The sequence below is a fragment of the Lactuca virosa genome, chromosome 5, assembly GCF_052849685.1.
Source record: "Lactuca virosa cultivar CGN04683 chromosome 5, Lactuca_virosa_CGN04683_v6, whole genome shotgun sequence".
In the NCBI taxonomy this organism is placed as follows: Eukaryota; Viridiplantae; Streptophyta; class Magnoliopsida; order Asterales; family Asteraceae; genus Lactuca; species Lactuca virosa.
Genome location: NC_136430.1, coordinates 213,374,573 through 213,391,671, shown reverse-complemented (window position 1 = coordinate 213,391,671; position 17,099 = coordinate 213,374,573). Strand labels below are relative to the sequence as shown.

General features: G+C 35.8%; 1 protein-coding gene and 1 non-coding gene across 2 annotated transcripts; one reads left to right on the top strand and one right to left on the bottom strand.

The window, feature by feature from the left end:
* Positions 1 to 12,024: 12,024 nt before the first annotated feature.
* LOC145116689 (Tetratricopeptide repeat (TPR)-like superfamily protein) lies at positions 12,025 to 14,839 on the bottom strand. Its single transcript, XM_079053018.1, has one exon. It carries the CDS (start codon positions 14,768 to 14,770, stop codon positions 12,167 to 12,169), a length of 2,604 nt encoding a protein of 867 aa, XP_078909144.1. The 5' UTR covers positions 14,771 to 14,839; the 3' UTR covers positions 12,025 to 12,166.
* A 101-nt stretch (positions 14,840 to 14,940) lies between these two features.
* On the top strand, positions 14,941 to 15,013 carry TRNAK-UUU (transfer RNA lysine (anticodon UUU)). Its single transcript has one exon. It is a non-coding gene; the product is annotated as a tRNA-Lys (tRNA).
* Positions 15,014 to 17,099: the final 2,086 nt, after the last annotated feature.

Genomic DNA, 17,099 nt, shown 5'->3' with positions numbered 1-17,099 from the left:
TGTGTTCAACTTGTATTCCCCCCCCCCCCTTAAAAGCATTTGAAACATTTAAAAGATAGATTATAGGGGTATGAACTCACCTTATGTGGGTGATTCAATTGAAGATTCCCGTAAGGATGAGAAGTTCCACGAATGAAGTCCCGAGGCACAAACGAGTCCTAATTGACATATATTGATACATATATGTATATTATTAGTGTTTAACACCACTAATATGAAGGGAAACACCCTTAAGGACTAGGAAACACTTGAAATGAAGTGTTACAATCACATGTGATTGACTAAAGGGAGTTTACGGCCAAAGGAAGGTGTGTTCATGGCCACACTTGAGTTTACGGCCAAGGGAGATGAGTTTACGGCCAAGGGAGAGTTTACAGCCACAAGAAGGTGTTTACGGCCGTAAACACTCCAAAATGATGCATTTTGGATCTTGATTCATGCCTATAAGGTGTTGGTCTTATGAGGATACAAGAGCTTCTAATGGATAACAAGATGATAGAAGAAATACTCACCCTTTTGATGACTTTAGGGTGTTTACGACCCAAGAACAAGTGGGTGTTCTTGGTGTTCTTGGTGAAAGGATGAAGACTTGAAGATCTTGAAGGAAAAGTGATGAATGCAAGGATGTAATCAAAGGGTTTCACAAGATCAAGAAGGATATCAAGAAACAATGGAAGAATCACTTACAAAAATGAAGAGAAATCGAAGTGTTCTTGATGATACTTGAGAGAGAAATGAGTTTCAGCCTTGGAGATGTGAAGAATGATGAAGAAATGAAGGAAATCTATACTTAAGGGACGGAGTTCACGGCCACCAAGAGTTTACGGCCGTAAACTCCTAGTTTGTGGCCGTAAACTCCTTGTGATGGAGTTTCCGGCTCGATTGCAACCCAATGAACTTAAGCTGACACAACCCTACACCCAATCCTTAAGTGTACTAGGCTTAGAACCCTCAAACAGACCCCTAACAATGCTAAAAGATAGTAGAAACAAGTCTGACATTTTATTGGATTGATTGAATTTACTGGATAGAAATTTTCGGGTTGTCACATCATCCCCCCGTTAGATGGAATTTCGTCCCGAAATTAGCTTTCTTAGCAGTACTCCTGGGGTTGTGTTTCTCTGATTGGCAGAATACTCACTCGTAGACCTGGGCATCTTTTCCCTAACGTTCATGATAAGATTCATACTTGGTCCATCTATCATCACCTCGTGTATACAAGTCGTATATAATTAAGATTAGTAAGACGGTCGGATGTGCGACTCTGCCCCAGGTCCACAACCAAACAAGGAACAGGAGATAGGGCGGAAACACACATACTAAATCTGCATAATCATAATTATATACCTCTCTCGCGTATACACTTAATAGTGATAGGTGGGTTGTACTCGTCCTTAGCCTATATGCTTGAACTTGATCTGTTGGACGAGTGGTAGTTCGGGAAGGTCTGCGGAATATACGGTGTTAAGGTTTCGGCGGGCATGGTACTCCTCGCATGAGTACTTCGGGGTTTAAAAGACAAAAGACAACACTGAGGTCTAGGTCGGGTTTTCGTTACGAAATGACAAGGGTTTCGTGAATTTATCGGATAAAGCGATGGAATTTTGGAATATATGAACTTAGTATGGTGAGGACCATGCCAATCCATGACGAATGATGACAACAGACTCTTTACAGAAATAAAAGTTGGGCTGATTTGAAAGAAACGTTTGTTATACGATGGTGTATCCCTAGTGTGCTCGACAATGTATTCTGTGTAGACTTTCTAGTACTTTCAGTTTTCTCCTTGATATTACCACTGCCATAAATTGTACCACGATGAGCAAGTACTAACAGTGAAAGTACTTTAATAACCAGTGTCGATACTCTATATTATGATCCTCCTCGGTACCTCTATGATCGTCTGGCATATACAAGTTATGTATAATTAAAATGAATAAGACGGTCGACTGAGTGGCTCTGCCCTAAATCCACAACCAAACAAGGAACAAGAATTAAGGCGGAATCACTCACTCTAAGTCTGCAAAATCTTAGCTATGCACAACCCTGATGTACATACTAAACCATCATAGCTCACCTATACGGATCTTTAGTTCTCTTATGAATGTTATGACTTGTTCAGACGTGTGAGTTATTATAATTACTTTTAAATGTTTCCCCAAGTTTTAATCTTATATAAATATAAATTAAATTTTAAAGCAATTCTTATTTCGAAGACTTACCACTGGTCGCTGGTGACTCCGGGGTAGTTTCTCCTGCGGTGATCATCAGAATTCGTCCATCTGTGCCTGATTTTTTCGTTATCAGGCAGTCCCTCATGTAGTGCCCTGTCTCACCATAGCCATAGCAAGCCTGGTTTACTTCTACTCTGGGGACTTGGGAGATCGGTTGTGTCGGTGCCCTGCAGAACCGGGCAGTGTGCCCCTTCCTATGGCAATTTAGGCATTTACTTTCCCGACATACTCCGGTGTGGTGGTAGTTACAACCATCACACCTCGGGAGAGTTCCAGCATATCGACTAACAGGTGCTGGAGTAGCAGGTGTTGTGGCGGCGTATATAGTACCCATTTGTTGCTCTTGCGGTGTTTCCTGTGTCGTTCGTTTCTTCCAATTGTTCCCCGACTTTTGTTTATAGTCCCTTCCCTTTGATGGATCGGGAACGGAGACTACCACGCCATGGCAGACTCCATGGTCAATGAGTCGTTGGGCCAGGTGTTTGGCACTATTGAATGTAGTTAGGTTAGAAGACAGTACGTCCCCTTGAATCGGGGTAGTTAAACCCCAGATGTACCTTTCTATCTTCTTACTCTCCGTGTTAACCATCCCGGGGCACAGTGCTTCCAGGTCGCTAGACCTGTCAGTCTAGGTCACTATGTCTAAGCCGACCATGGTGTGCTCCCATAGTTCTTGTTCCAGCTTTTGAACTTTGCCCTTCGGGCAGTATTCTTCCAACATAATCTCTTTTCGGTTCTCCCAACCTATTGAGTTAGCCACTGATAGGGTCAGTGACTTAACATGGCCATTCCACCACGTTAGGGCTCTGTCGGAGAAAGTGCAGGCAGCAAACTTCACCTTGCTCCCTTTTGGGCATAGACAGATTTCGAAGACCGAATCTATTTTCTCGAACCATCGCATTAGAGCAATGACTCCCCCATTTCCATTAAAGGATTTTGGTTTACAGTTCATGAAGTCCTTATACGAACACTCCCTAGGGTGCCCGTGACTACCACCTTTGGTGTAGTTAACACCCGATCCACTCCCGCTAGTACCGGTCGTGTTGAATGGAGCTAGGGCTGCCGTAACAGTCGCAACCACTGCAGCTTGGATAGCTGTCGGATCGAATTGTGGAGGAGGTAGTGGAGTTTGAGCTGGAGTTATCGGAGTAGTGCGCCTGTTACGATGAGGCATCTTGCTAAAAAGAATACAAAGATGAGATGAAAATAAGTCTATAGCAGTGGATATAAGCCGAAAGCTGAAAGACTAAGTTATCCTAGTTCCGAATGTATTTGGTTCTGACTTTCATAGGGTTCTGGAAACAATTCATAAAGGAAGTCTATATAAAATAAACTTTATGAATCAGAAGTGGCTATCCTCGAATGAATTTCTGTGAATTGAATAACTGATACCAGTTACATGAAAAAGAAATAATCCTAACACATAATGTGAGCAGTGTATCCACTAGCTCACTAAGTCAATCAAGGTTATTATTTATTAGTGTGATGCATAGGACGTTTTAGTTTATTCGGCTGATCCCTCCTGGAAAACTCTTTTGAATCTCTTTTTGTTCCTCTTTGACTCCTCTGCTGACTGCTATGATGGAGTGGTTACACCTATATGGGTTTGTCGTGCGAGAATGGAAGTGTCTAAAGAATCTATGAGATTACGTGAAACATTATGGGGTGATCCTTACTGGGTCCTTCTATAATTGCGCAGTGTATACAAGTTGTATATAATTTAAGATTAAATAGACCTTCGAATAAGTGATCGTACTCCAAAACCACAACCAAACAAGGAACAGGAAGTGAAGCATAAATCACAAATTCTGAGTCTATAAAATCTCAATTATATAAAACCTTGGGAGTATACACTTCGGAATCATAGACCTACCAGAAGGGTATTTTAAATTTTCACATATGTTATTTATAGTGCCTAAAATACTCCTATAGTATTTTAATGTAAGAACTTGGTATGTTTTAAACTTGGTGTTGTCTTATAGTATCATAAAATAGTCCTATAGTATTTTAACTTTCATGCTCTGATCTAGAAATCCCTTGTGTATAGAGTTAGGTAAGTTTTAAGACTGTTGCAACACCACATCACTCCCAAACACATGTCGGTCATATCTCAAATGAATATAGTTGATCAGGCTATATTGATCCCAGATATGATTACATAACTGTCCAGGTTTGACCGTAGTGTTCAACCTTTAAATACTTATGTTCTGTTCTTCTTGTGATACTTGTTCTAGTATGTATATATGTATTAAGGTATGTATATTTTTATAAGAATATTGTTATATTTTAAAATATACCTTTATTCAGAGCACTTCGGCCCCATTGCATTTATAGTTGTATATCTTTTATAGGTTGATATACTTAGTTCACTATAAACAATGCTCTGATACCAATCTGTCACACCCCTAAACCGGAACGGCGGAAACGTTCGGGGGCGGAGGACGTCATGTTTAGTATCACAACACATGCATCATAGTAATCAAAGTAACAAACAACCATTACATTAATATTAAAGTGTTTACAAAGTATGTGATTCACAAAAGATTGACTCCAAGTAAATAACAAAACAAGACAGGAAGCTACTATGCTTCATCTTCTGAATCCCAGCGCGCGTACCTGTCTACTAGTCTCCTGAGAATACAAGTTATTTTGAAAGAGTAGATCAGCATTTAAGCTGGTGAGTTCATAAGTATTTTAGTGATGTAAAGTAAGTTGTAAGTTCTTTTAGAAAAGTTCGCCTGTTCCTCCAGAAGATCCTATATCTTCTGATAAGATGAATGAAAGTAAATATGACTCTACAATTCCTTCTATGAGTACTAAATGGATACAAGTTATATAGAATCCAGATCAAACAGAAAATCGGTTGTGTGAATCTACCCTAAGCCCACAACCAAACAAGGAACAAAAAATTAGGTGGAAGTCACGCATCCCATTGTTTGTTAGATCTTCATTGTATATAACCCCGGCGTATTCATTTGGTACTTACGGAGTTAACTGTAATAGTTCCTTTATTTGATGAAAACATTCTTTAAGAAAATCATATATTTCCTTTAGTAAAAATGGTAACCACAATAGTTCCTTCTATAATCACTTAGTTTATACTAGCTATATATAATCTAATATCGAACGGATAGCTAATTGTGTGAATCTGCCCTAAGCCCACAACCAAACAAGGAACAGGAAGTAAGGCGAAAAGCACACATCCAACTGCATATCGGATATTAATTATATAGAACCATGATGTATAAACTAAGGTATTATAGAATTAACCACTAAAGGTCATTTAAGTTATACTGGTTTAATAAAATGAATTAAACCCTTTTACTGATAAGTTTCTAGTTTAGCCTACTAAATGTTCTATCTGAAAAGTATGTTTTTGTACTAGAAAATGGTATATTGAATTTGTATACTATGACCTGACCCATACCTGGTACTCCTTATGATTACTTGGTGTATACGGAATATATATGTTGCTAAGATCGAATAGATAGTAGACTGGGTTCATTTGCTCTAAGCCCACAACCAAACAAGGAACTGGAGATGAAGCGGAAAGCACACATCCTACTGTCTGATGGACCCGATTAATATATATCCCTGATGTATCTACCGAGGAATCATAAAGTTAGCATTATAGGCCCCCCTCTAACTGAATGTACTAAGACTCGACTGTTCTGTTTGTCTTTTGCAATTATGTAAGTTTTTCCAAGTTTAAGACTATCTTTACTAGAAAATAATTTGCATTACCTTTTATGTGAGAAGATCACTATATGAATGTAATGGGAAAATTAAAGTATTCAGTAATGTTGAATAAAGTGACTACCGAAGCACTAACTACCTTAAAACCAGTTTGTTAATTAAGGTTAAATGTGATGAGGTTATAACCATACTTGATTGACTAGTAAAACATGACATTCAAGACGTCGAAATGGTATGACATTCGTCACCCGTAGAGCTGCAGGTCCCACTATAGCTAGCAGCAAGGTGTAGGATGGTCAATCCCGTATAGAACTATACTCAAACTCACGCTCTCCTTCCAGGAGACTCTGGTTACAAAACGTGACACAACAGTATATTGTTATGCCATAAAGTAATTGCTCACATTAATGTTATATTGTTCTTGTATTAGTGTAGTATGTTCCTTCTGTTCTAGTGTATAGTATGTTCCTTCTGTTCTAGTGTATAGTATGTTCTGAACCCCTAAACTATACCTATTATAGTTTACTAGTATGTTTGTTTTGAACTGTCTTTGATTTGTAGAAAAGACTCGATTATCTACTGTATTATGATTGTACTTTAAAAACAGAGTTTTATAAACAACAAAGTAACATAACTTTAAAACAGTTTTTGAAATGATTTGATCACTTATAAAAGCATAAGAAATCCTTTAAAATGGTGTTTAACACAGATAAACATTTACACAATTATCATTGTGTTCAACTTGTATTCCCCCCCCCCCTTAAAAGCATTTGAAACATTTAAAAGATTGATTATAGGGGTATAAACTCACCTTATGTGGGTGATTCAATTGAAGATTCCCGTAAGGATGAGAAGTTCCACGAATGAAGTCCCAAGGCACAAACGAGTCCTAATTGACATATATTGATACATATATGTATATTATTAGTGTTTAACACCACTAATATGAAGGGAAACACCCTTAGGGACTAGGAAACACTTGAAATGAAGTGTTACAATCACATGTGATTGACTAAAGGGAGTTTACGGCCAAAGGAATGTGTGTTCACGGCCACACTTGAGTTTACGGCCAAGGGAGATGAGTTTACGGCCAAGGGAGAGTTTACGGCCACAAGAAGGTGTTTACGGCCGTAAACACTCCAAAATGATGCATTTTGGATCTTGATTCATGCCTATAAGGTGTTGGTCTTATGAGGATACAAGAGCTTCTAATGGATAACAAGATGATAGAAGAAATACTCACCCTTTTGATGACTTTAGGGTGTTTACGGCCCAAGAACAAGTGGGTGTTCTTGGTGTTCTTGGTGAAAGGATGAAGACTTGAAGATCTTGAAGGAAAAGTGATGAATTCAAGGATGTAATTAAAGGGTTTCACAATATCAAGAAGGATATCAAGAAACAATGGAATAATCACTTACAAAAATGAAGAGAAATCAAAGTGTTCTTGATGATACTTGAGAGAGAAATGAGTTTCAGCCTTGGAGATGTGAAGAATGATGAAGAAATGAAGGAACTATATACTTAAGGGAAGGAGTTCACAGCCACCAAGAGTTTACGACCGTAAACTCCTAGTTTGTGGCCGTAAACTTCTTGCGGTGGAGTTTCCGGCTCGATTTCAACCCAATGAACTTAAGCTGACACAACCCTACACCCAATCCTTAAGTGTACTAGGCTTAGAACCCTCAAACAGACCCCTAACAATGCTAAAAGATAGTAGAAACAAGTCTGACATTTGATTGGATTGATTGACTTTACTGGATAGAAATTTTCGGGTTGTCACATTAATCATAGATTATTATGGTGGTTTGTGTGGGAGGAGGTGGTGGTGGCAAAGGTGGCGGTGGTATAGTTGGCATAAGTGGAAGTAGTGCGATCGGTTGGTGGCAGGGTGGTGGTGGTGGTGGTGGTGGCGCTTGTTGTGGTGGGGAAGACGGTGGAGGAAAAAGGAACGGACGACGCTACACAATCATTTATGATTATAAACTCTGTCGTCGTGCCAGTACACCGGAGGGTTAGAGCGTCAGAGCGTCAAATGAGAAATATATGGTTGAGATTTAATCTCAAGATCTCTATTTTTTTTATAATCTCATTGGAACCCATATATATATATATATATATATATATATATATATATATATATATATAATTCAAATAAAAACTGTAAATAGTGTGAAAACGTAAAAACAATACTTTTATTTATTATTCTTCAATGAATTTTGTATCAACAGCTTTATGTCATTATTCAACAATAAATAATGAATAATCATGGGTTAAAACTAAAATTAAAATTTACTACAAAAATACACATACATAAATTTATAATAAAATAATAACATGAACATATGAATAATCAAATGTTAATATTCACATTAGAATTACTTCAATAATACAAATATACAACATGCATGGCATAATAATAATATAAACATAATGTTTTTATGTTTTCACGCTATTTACTGTTTTTATTTGAACTTACTTTATATTTATATATATATATATATATATATATATATATATATATATATATATATATATATATATATATATATATATATATATATATATGAAAAAAATAAAATAAAAAATAATTGGCATAATTGGCAGTGTAGTACAGTAGACGTTAGGCAACATTGAGTTTCCCATAGGCAGTTAACTATGTACGTTTTTCACTTCCTCAAAACCATTTGAGTGTTTCTGGAAGCTCATTAAATGAGAATCCAAACAATCCAAAAAATCAATAATTTTTAATATACCTTGATGCTTCATACATGTGATCATGTATTGAAAAGAGAATGCTATCACCGTACCCGTAAGAAAAAGGCAAACAAGTGTCATGGCGAGTACGAGAGCCATATTTTTTTCCCCTTTCAGTCTATGTTCTAATGTTGGTCGCCATTGAGAGTCACAAACATAATAGACGAGTTTGCGAGGTCACAAAGAGGGAGAAAATCACGTGAGAGAAAGACAAAGAAATGTTTGTGAGGGAAAGACAAGAAAAGTGGGTGAGGGCGATCAACAAGATTCTTTTCCCTTTAAATAATTATATAAAATGAATAAGTAAATAATTTTTAAAGTATAATTAATTGGTAATTATTTTTCTAAAACACTATTCCTTAGTTAAAAACTCGTTAGTATGTCTGAGTTTCAACAAACGAAAGTGGTCCAGACCCTTTCATAATGTAATATGCGTCCAAAGTCAATTGGACAACATGCGTCAAATGAGTCAATAATTCAAATTTCAAAGATATGTTATGCCTCAAAAGTCATTCATGTAATATGCCTAAAAGGGTGCAAAAGTATGTACATCAAATCATTTAAATACACTCAACATATCCTTTTCAAACATCCACTTGTAAACTCAAACGTACATGCAACAAATGCCAATTTTTGCACGAATTTAGATGAAAATGACTGTAGGATCTATAAATTAATCCAATAAATGTAGAGTTATTATAAGCTTTAAACCCAACAAAATAACATCAATTGATTAACAATTAGCATCTTTACAACTTACCCATTGCCATTGGCACTCACTACAAGGAAATTACACATGAGGGTTTAGAAATGAGCAATAATATAAGTTAATAGTCAAAAAGAAAAATCTTGTAATAATATAAATCTTCTTCAATGTTCAAAACATCTATAAACATACAGCATAATCTCCCAAACCATGCCAATGTTCGATATAGTTCTAAGTTTCTTCATAAAAAGTTATTTTTTCTCAAGTAAATAGCAGTTCATTAGATGGCTGCATACGTCATAAGAAGCCTGGTCCAAATTGATATTGAAATTCCCACCTTGCAGATACTAAAACTCAAACCCTCATCTGTAAACTAATATAGCGATTGAATCATCATTAATCACGATAAACCATGCCAACAATCGAATCGAGTGTCACCCACCATATATACCTCCAAAGCACGGGACCACATGTTTCGTAAGAACAACTCCAATATATATAAAACTCGAATCATTCGGTTCAACATCCGATTCAATAATCTCCTTAAAAATCATTACCTCTTCCGTTAACCTACCATCCAAATTCCAAAGCATACACTCCAAGAACATGATTATAACTCTCTAAATCATTCAAAAACCCTAATTTCCTCATCATTTCGTGATCCCAAATGCATCCTCAAAACTCTCATGATCTTCTTATATACACACAACATCATTGCGTAACAAAACTCATTCATGTTCCTAGCTTTTAGTAACTTCTCAAAAATTAAAATAAAAAAATTAAAACCGTTGTGCAGAAAAACCGATAATACAAAAATGTTATAATTTTTTAAAACCCTTGTGCAGAAAAACAGATAGGGAATATCAAAAACAGAAACATTAAATGCAGAAATGCTGATGCATATATAACGACATATCAATTTAAGTACCAAAAGTGCTATAATTCCATAATAACGACATGTCAATTTAAGCAAGGGCGGACGCAGGATTTCATAGTAGGAATGTCACGGAAAGGTCAGGGGTTGCACGATAGTAGAAAAATAAAAATTTCGAAACTTTTCGGAAAATTTTACACTGCATCCGGAAAAGTCAGGGGTTGCACGGGCAACCGTGTGCCCTATACTGTGTCCGCCCCTGAATTTAAGTACCAAAATAAGTACCATCTTCGTACCAAAAATGTTATAATTCCATACGAAGTCTTAAAAGAATGAGTTTCGTGATCCCAAATGCATCCTCTGGTTTTAAAAAATTAAAATAAAAAAGGGTATTAGCGGCAACATGTATTATTAGCAGTGATTTGTCGCCGCTATTACCTAATTTAGCGGCGACTCATAGTGGCTTTAGCGACGTTTTTTGTCGTTGCTAATGGGCGCTTTTTTTTTTTTTTAGTGATGATTATCTTTTGTATGAAAAGATCGAGACCCTGAAAAAACGCGATGGTTTGAAGGATAACCTAAGAAAATGCATGGAGTGGATCTATGAGTGAGTTTTGAGGGGTGGATGTGTATGGGTAGTTGGTGGTCATGGGAGGACGAAACGAAATGCATTAAAATGCCGCATCTAGTCAAATATCTATAAATATACACTACTCAATGATGTAATATGCGTCCAAACTCATGTGGACAACATGCGTCAGATGAGTCAATAATTCAAAGATATGTTATGCATCAAAGTCAGATCATGTAATATGTCTCAAGGGGGTGCAAATTTTATGTACATCTATTAGATATTGTCCACTATGCGTCAAATGAGTCAATAATTCAAAGACATGTTATGCATCAAAGTCAGATCATGTAATATGTCTCAAGGGGGTGCAAATTTTATGTACATCTATTAGATACGCTCAAATGAACCAAGTTTCAGCAAATAACATTAACTCAACTCCCAGATGGGTATTCAAAAACTAGATTATAATTTAACATAAGGTAAGTTAATATCAGACAAAAAAAAAACTCACTAAATTTTAACATTCTTAACATTGTTCTTATTAAATGTTAATTGTATGCATATCATTCTAGCACATATAGGCTTTTAATAGATTGTCATTTTATTTCAGTCTTGATACATGGACCATATCCTCTCTATATATTCTCAATTTTAATAGAATGAGAATCAGAGTGGGAAATAAATCAAATCTCGGTAGTTGCTCAATAACTAAATAGACTGTAGCAAAATAAATGCTTGTAGCAAGTATGTGCTGATACCAGGGACCTATGGTAACTTAAATTTTTCTGAAAATAATCCTGAAAGCGGGCCCCACGTGAGTTTTTGGCATCCTAATTTGTATGACGACTTTTGTTGGAAGCTATAAACATTGACAAAAACGTAAAGTGGCTATTAATAACCATTACATAACAACCTATCCAGATATCCGAAAACCAAATCAACTAAACTAGATCCCTTGTAATGCAATCAAGTGGAACTCATGAATGCATGTGTGGTTGTCTATTAAACCTAATTTATAAATTCAAGATTTGATTTATATAAAAGTTCATGCAACCATCTTTTCTAGTAGTTAACAAGAAAAACATTTAACACGTTATGAACATTGAGATGAAGATATTTTCATAATTTCCTTATGAAACAGAAACATCTTTAGTGAAAACAGAATAACTAAAAATAAAAAGTCAAAAGATGCAAAATAAGTCCTAACTTTTTATAATTTTGTTCTCAGTTTCTGACTTTAAACATCATTTATCCATACAACACTTTATCCAGACAACTCAAAAAACGAATTATGAGCTAATTTCTGAGCTAATAACACGGGTAAATCATAATTAATCACTAATATCACGATAAACCATACCAAAAACCAAATCAAGAGTCCCCCGCCACGCTTCCAAACCACTTTGATAATCATCTTTTCGCATACTTTCAAGCTTCAAAATCGCATTTTTCGGGACCCCACGTTTCATAAGAACAACTCCAAGATATTTAAAACTCGAATCATTCGGATCAACACCCGATTCAATCATCTCCTTAAAAATCATCACCGCTTCCTTAAACCTACCATCCAAAGCATACAATCCAAGAACATGATTATAACTCAACAAATCATTCAAAAACCCTAATTCCCTCATCTTTTTAGCAATCTCAAACGCCTCTTCAAAATTCGCGATCTTCTTATACATACACAACATCATCGCGTACGAAAACTCATTCGCGTTCCCGTTTTTTCGTAACTTCTCGAAAATTTCCTCCGCCGGTTTCACCATCGACCGTTCCGTGTACAAATCGATCATACAATTCGATGTATAAACATCTAAATCCGAGGAAAGCAAAAGAAGCGTGAAATACGCTTCTTCTGCTTCCCTTATACACCCGACTTTCGTATAGAGTTTAATCAAAGAATTACAAATAACCGAATTCATCTGCAAACCACGTTTTTCCATCGCGCTCACGTACCGTAACGCCTCCTCGACGTTTCCGATATCCGCGTACGCGTTTATCAAAACACCGTACACGACAACATCCGGTTCGATTCCCGATCGAATCATTTCATTATATACTTCGATAGCGGGCCCCACTTCGCCTAATTTCACAAATCCCGAGATCACCGCGCAATACGGTACGCAGTCGGTTACGAATCCGGAATCGCGCATTTTTCTTAAATAAAAAGCGGCGGTTTCCGGACGGTCATCGGCCGCCAACATTTGGATAACCGAATTATAACTGCATATATCCGGTGTCACACCGTGCTCCTCCATACGATCGATTAACCGATAAACATCATCATATCTTTTGTTAACACCGTATGTTTTAATCATAACATTATACTCGAGAACTTTAGGGTTTCTTTGTTCTTGACAACATTTGAAAACTTCCTCGGCTTCCGGAACATGGCCACGTGATCCGAAAGCATCGATAATTGCCGAGTAACAATCCGGAGTCATTTTCCCCGAAATATGAAACCGTTTGAACCATAACCATGCCTTTTTAAGCATCCCCGCCTCTATATACATTCTAGTAATCGAAGATTGTGTGTATTCATCGATTTCAAGACCTCTTTCATCCATTTCCCTCATGAGTTTTTCGGCTTCATCGACCATTTGTCTTATGGAATAAGCATATAAAAGGGTACGATAACTCACAATATCGGGCAAAAGAGATGAATCTTTCATCTTTTTGAAATACTTGGTTGCTACAACGATGTTATCATGCTTTGTATGCATTGAAATAAGGATATTATAAGTTCTAGTATCGGGTAGGCATTGAAATTGTTCCATTTTTTGAATCAATGATTCAACTTTATCTAATTGGCCATGGTCACCAAACATATGAATCATTGAATTAAAGGTTATAGTATTTTGGACAATACCTCTTTTGAGCATTTCATCGAACGTCTGGGATGCATCTTGAAGTCTTCCAGCTTTCCCATATATATCGATCAAAGTGTTGTATGTATACGAGCTTAAAGAAACAGTTTTCCCGATTGACCATTTTTTGAAGAATTCTATCGCTTTTTCAAATTGTCCAGAGGTTTTGTACATTTGAAGAACGATTCCCATGGTGACTTCATCGGATTCTATTTTTTTCTTGTTCATTATATCTAAGAAGTGCATTGCTTTTTCTCGAAACCCACCTTTACTGTAAACATCCATTAAAGTTCCGTATGTTGAATTGATGGGTTCGATTCTGTTTTTCTCCATTTCGTTCAGCAAGATTTCGAGTTCTTCCCATCTTTGAGCTTTGCCGAGGATTCTGATCATTATGTTGTAATGGATTACATTCAACTCGTAGCATCCTTTCTTCTTGAACCAGTTGAAAATCTCCATGGCTCTTTGCCAAGATTTTTGCTCCTTTAAGATTATGGTTCTTTCTTTGTTACTCAAACTCAGTTCCCATGGCTTAAAGGCTTCGTCCAAATTGGTAACTCTTTCTAGAGTGTCTAACATAGCAGGAATACACCCTCCGTACCTTGCCCATTTCGCCGAACACTTGGTGTGCTCTTTCTTCACCACCCCATTCTCAGGCACGACTTTCGTCGAACACTTGGTGTGCACTTTTTTCACCGCCTCATTCCCATTCACCAATTCCGTCGTACACTTGTTCTGCAACTTCTCCTTCTCTAGCGTATCCCTTCTTGACCATACTCTTCTCTTGACGACCTTATCCTTCTCAATTGTACCCTTTTTTCTCTCTGGGTTTTGAACTAAACCATCTGGGTTCGACTTTGGTTTACGAAAAACAGTTCTTTTGTCAAAATCTAATTGTTTTTGAGGTGGAATTTTGTGTTTCTTGATGAGTTGTTCAAATTCTCTTTCAGTACGGTGGCAAGGAAGTGGAAGTGAAACTCCGCCATTGATGTTGGAATTTGAGGTCTTGACTGGATGGAGAACTGGAATACAATTTGTATCTAAATGCTGAAGCTTAACAAACATTGATTTTTTGTTGAAACAGGTTTTGGTGAATCAGTATCTGCATCTGCCGACTTCAATCCTTTGTTCATGAGAGATGTCAAAAACCTTAACATGAGTCAAATCCAGCTCGCTAAATATAAAATTATTTTAAGTTATGATTAAATATTCATTGTAAGTTTACGTAACATCAAGCCGTTCTAGCTCAGTTGGTAGAGCGCGTGGCTTTTAACCACGTGGTCGTGGGTTCGAGTCCCACGGATGGCGTCTTTTTTAATTTTTTTGGTTTTAGTGCTAAGAACTAGAAACATTACCGGCAAAAAATCTAGTGGAAAATACATATACAAAGTCAAGTCAACCCTTTTTGAAAAGCTAAAGAACTAAAACATGTTTTTCTTTCTCTTTTTTGGTTTTATTAAGAACTAGAAACATGTTTTTCTTTCTCTTTTTTGGTTTTATTAAGAACTAGAAACATGTTTTCCTTTCTCTTTTTTGGTTTATTAAGAACTAGAAACATGTTCTTACTACTTGTTTATGTATCATGATAACTTATTATTATAGTAGTAAAAAAATGTTGAAGGGCAACGAAAAGATTCGTTAATAAAAGACCCGCAAAAAATCTAGTGGAAAATAAATATACAAAGTCAAGTCAACCCTTTTTGAAAAGCTAAAGAATGGGCTTCTATTGTAAGCCAAACTAACACATCATATTTTTTCAATTCTAGTAGATATAATATGATATGAAAAATTGCATATTTCCTTGGCTTAGAAGATGCAAAAAGAATCTCATTCCAATGTGTCCGAAGCATCTAAAAAACGTCAATGTGATTGCATAAAAAGTAGCTTGACATTCAAGGACCATATACCACAATCTTCAATCTCTCCCCAATCGAGGTTAAACGTAAATGTGTGCGATGCTTATTTTTCACATTAGTTTGTATTTGTAAAATTCTACTTATTATCAACTAGAACGGCTATACAATTAGGCAAGTGAACCTATTCGTTTGACAGTATAAAGATGTGAAGAGATAAGAGCAAGTGCAACTACGATCCGTTAAAAATGTAATAATTATTGTGATATCGTTTTGTCATGTAAATAGTAAAATATGTATGTGTCCTAGAGTTATGTGAAACTTGTATATGTAATAAGTGTGTGTATGGACTAGCAATAGTTAGTTCATGAAAGCAATAATGACTATAATAATGTCTAGTATGGTTAACAATAGTTTGTCTAAATTGTCGTTTGTAAAATATTTGCCTATATAAGGCTTGTTCCACTTATGAAATAAAATAGAGCGAAAATTTATGAAAAACGTTTACTCTCAAATTTATCTGTTGAAGTTTTTAACTTCTGAATAGCAGATTATAATTATCACCCAAGAATCCAATGCATACCATTAAGATCATCTCAAGGCAAAATCAACCAAGCATTCAATAACTATACTATCAGGTACTCTCTTAACCATTATTATGATTAGCATTTTATATTATATACCATCACTTTAAATATAATTAAAATCTAAATTAAAATCTATTTTATTATTATCATATTCTGTTAATCGGGTTTTGTTCACAATTAGGCAAATGGACCTATTCGTTTGACTGTATAGAAATGGTAAACATGAGTTGTCAAACACTTAGGGAACGTGTATGATTTAAGATTAAAATATCTACTACTAATTAAACTAAAAAACATTATAAAGGATGGAAGGGGGGGGGGGGGGTTCTAATTTTTAAAGTTCAGAAAACTTCTTATCATCAACTTTTAAACAACTAGAAAGCAAACAATTATTTAAACTAAAAACGAAGCAGGTAACGATTTTAAGACAAAATTTAAAGAGCACTTCCGTTTAGATTCGATTCACATATTCCTTATGGTTGATTCGTTGATAGTGCAATAGATTCAATTTCATCGTTTACCGATTCCTAATATGACTAGTATTGTGATCTAATTACTAATCCTTTGATTTAATAATATTATCAATTGCAGTGATCAACTGAACTAATATTCTTACAATTCAGTGTTTAGATCGAATTATGAAAGACTTGAATTCTAAATCGATATCAATGATAATGAATTCCAATTATCTATACATGAATAATCATCACATATAATCTTACACATTAAAGTTACCAACTTTTCTATTTAACCATAGGTTTTTGGTCAAAACCCTAGTCAAACATTTCTCTAGTTCATAAAATCATATGATTCAAGCACATCAATATAGATTGATCATTTAATCCTAACAATACTTAGCAATAAAAATATTGAAACTTTAACACATAAAGATCTTTACCAAGCAAACATAATAAATAAATCACTAGATTAAATCTGAAATCCTCAAAATCAATG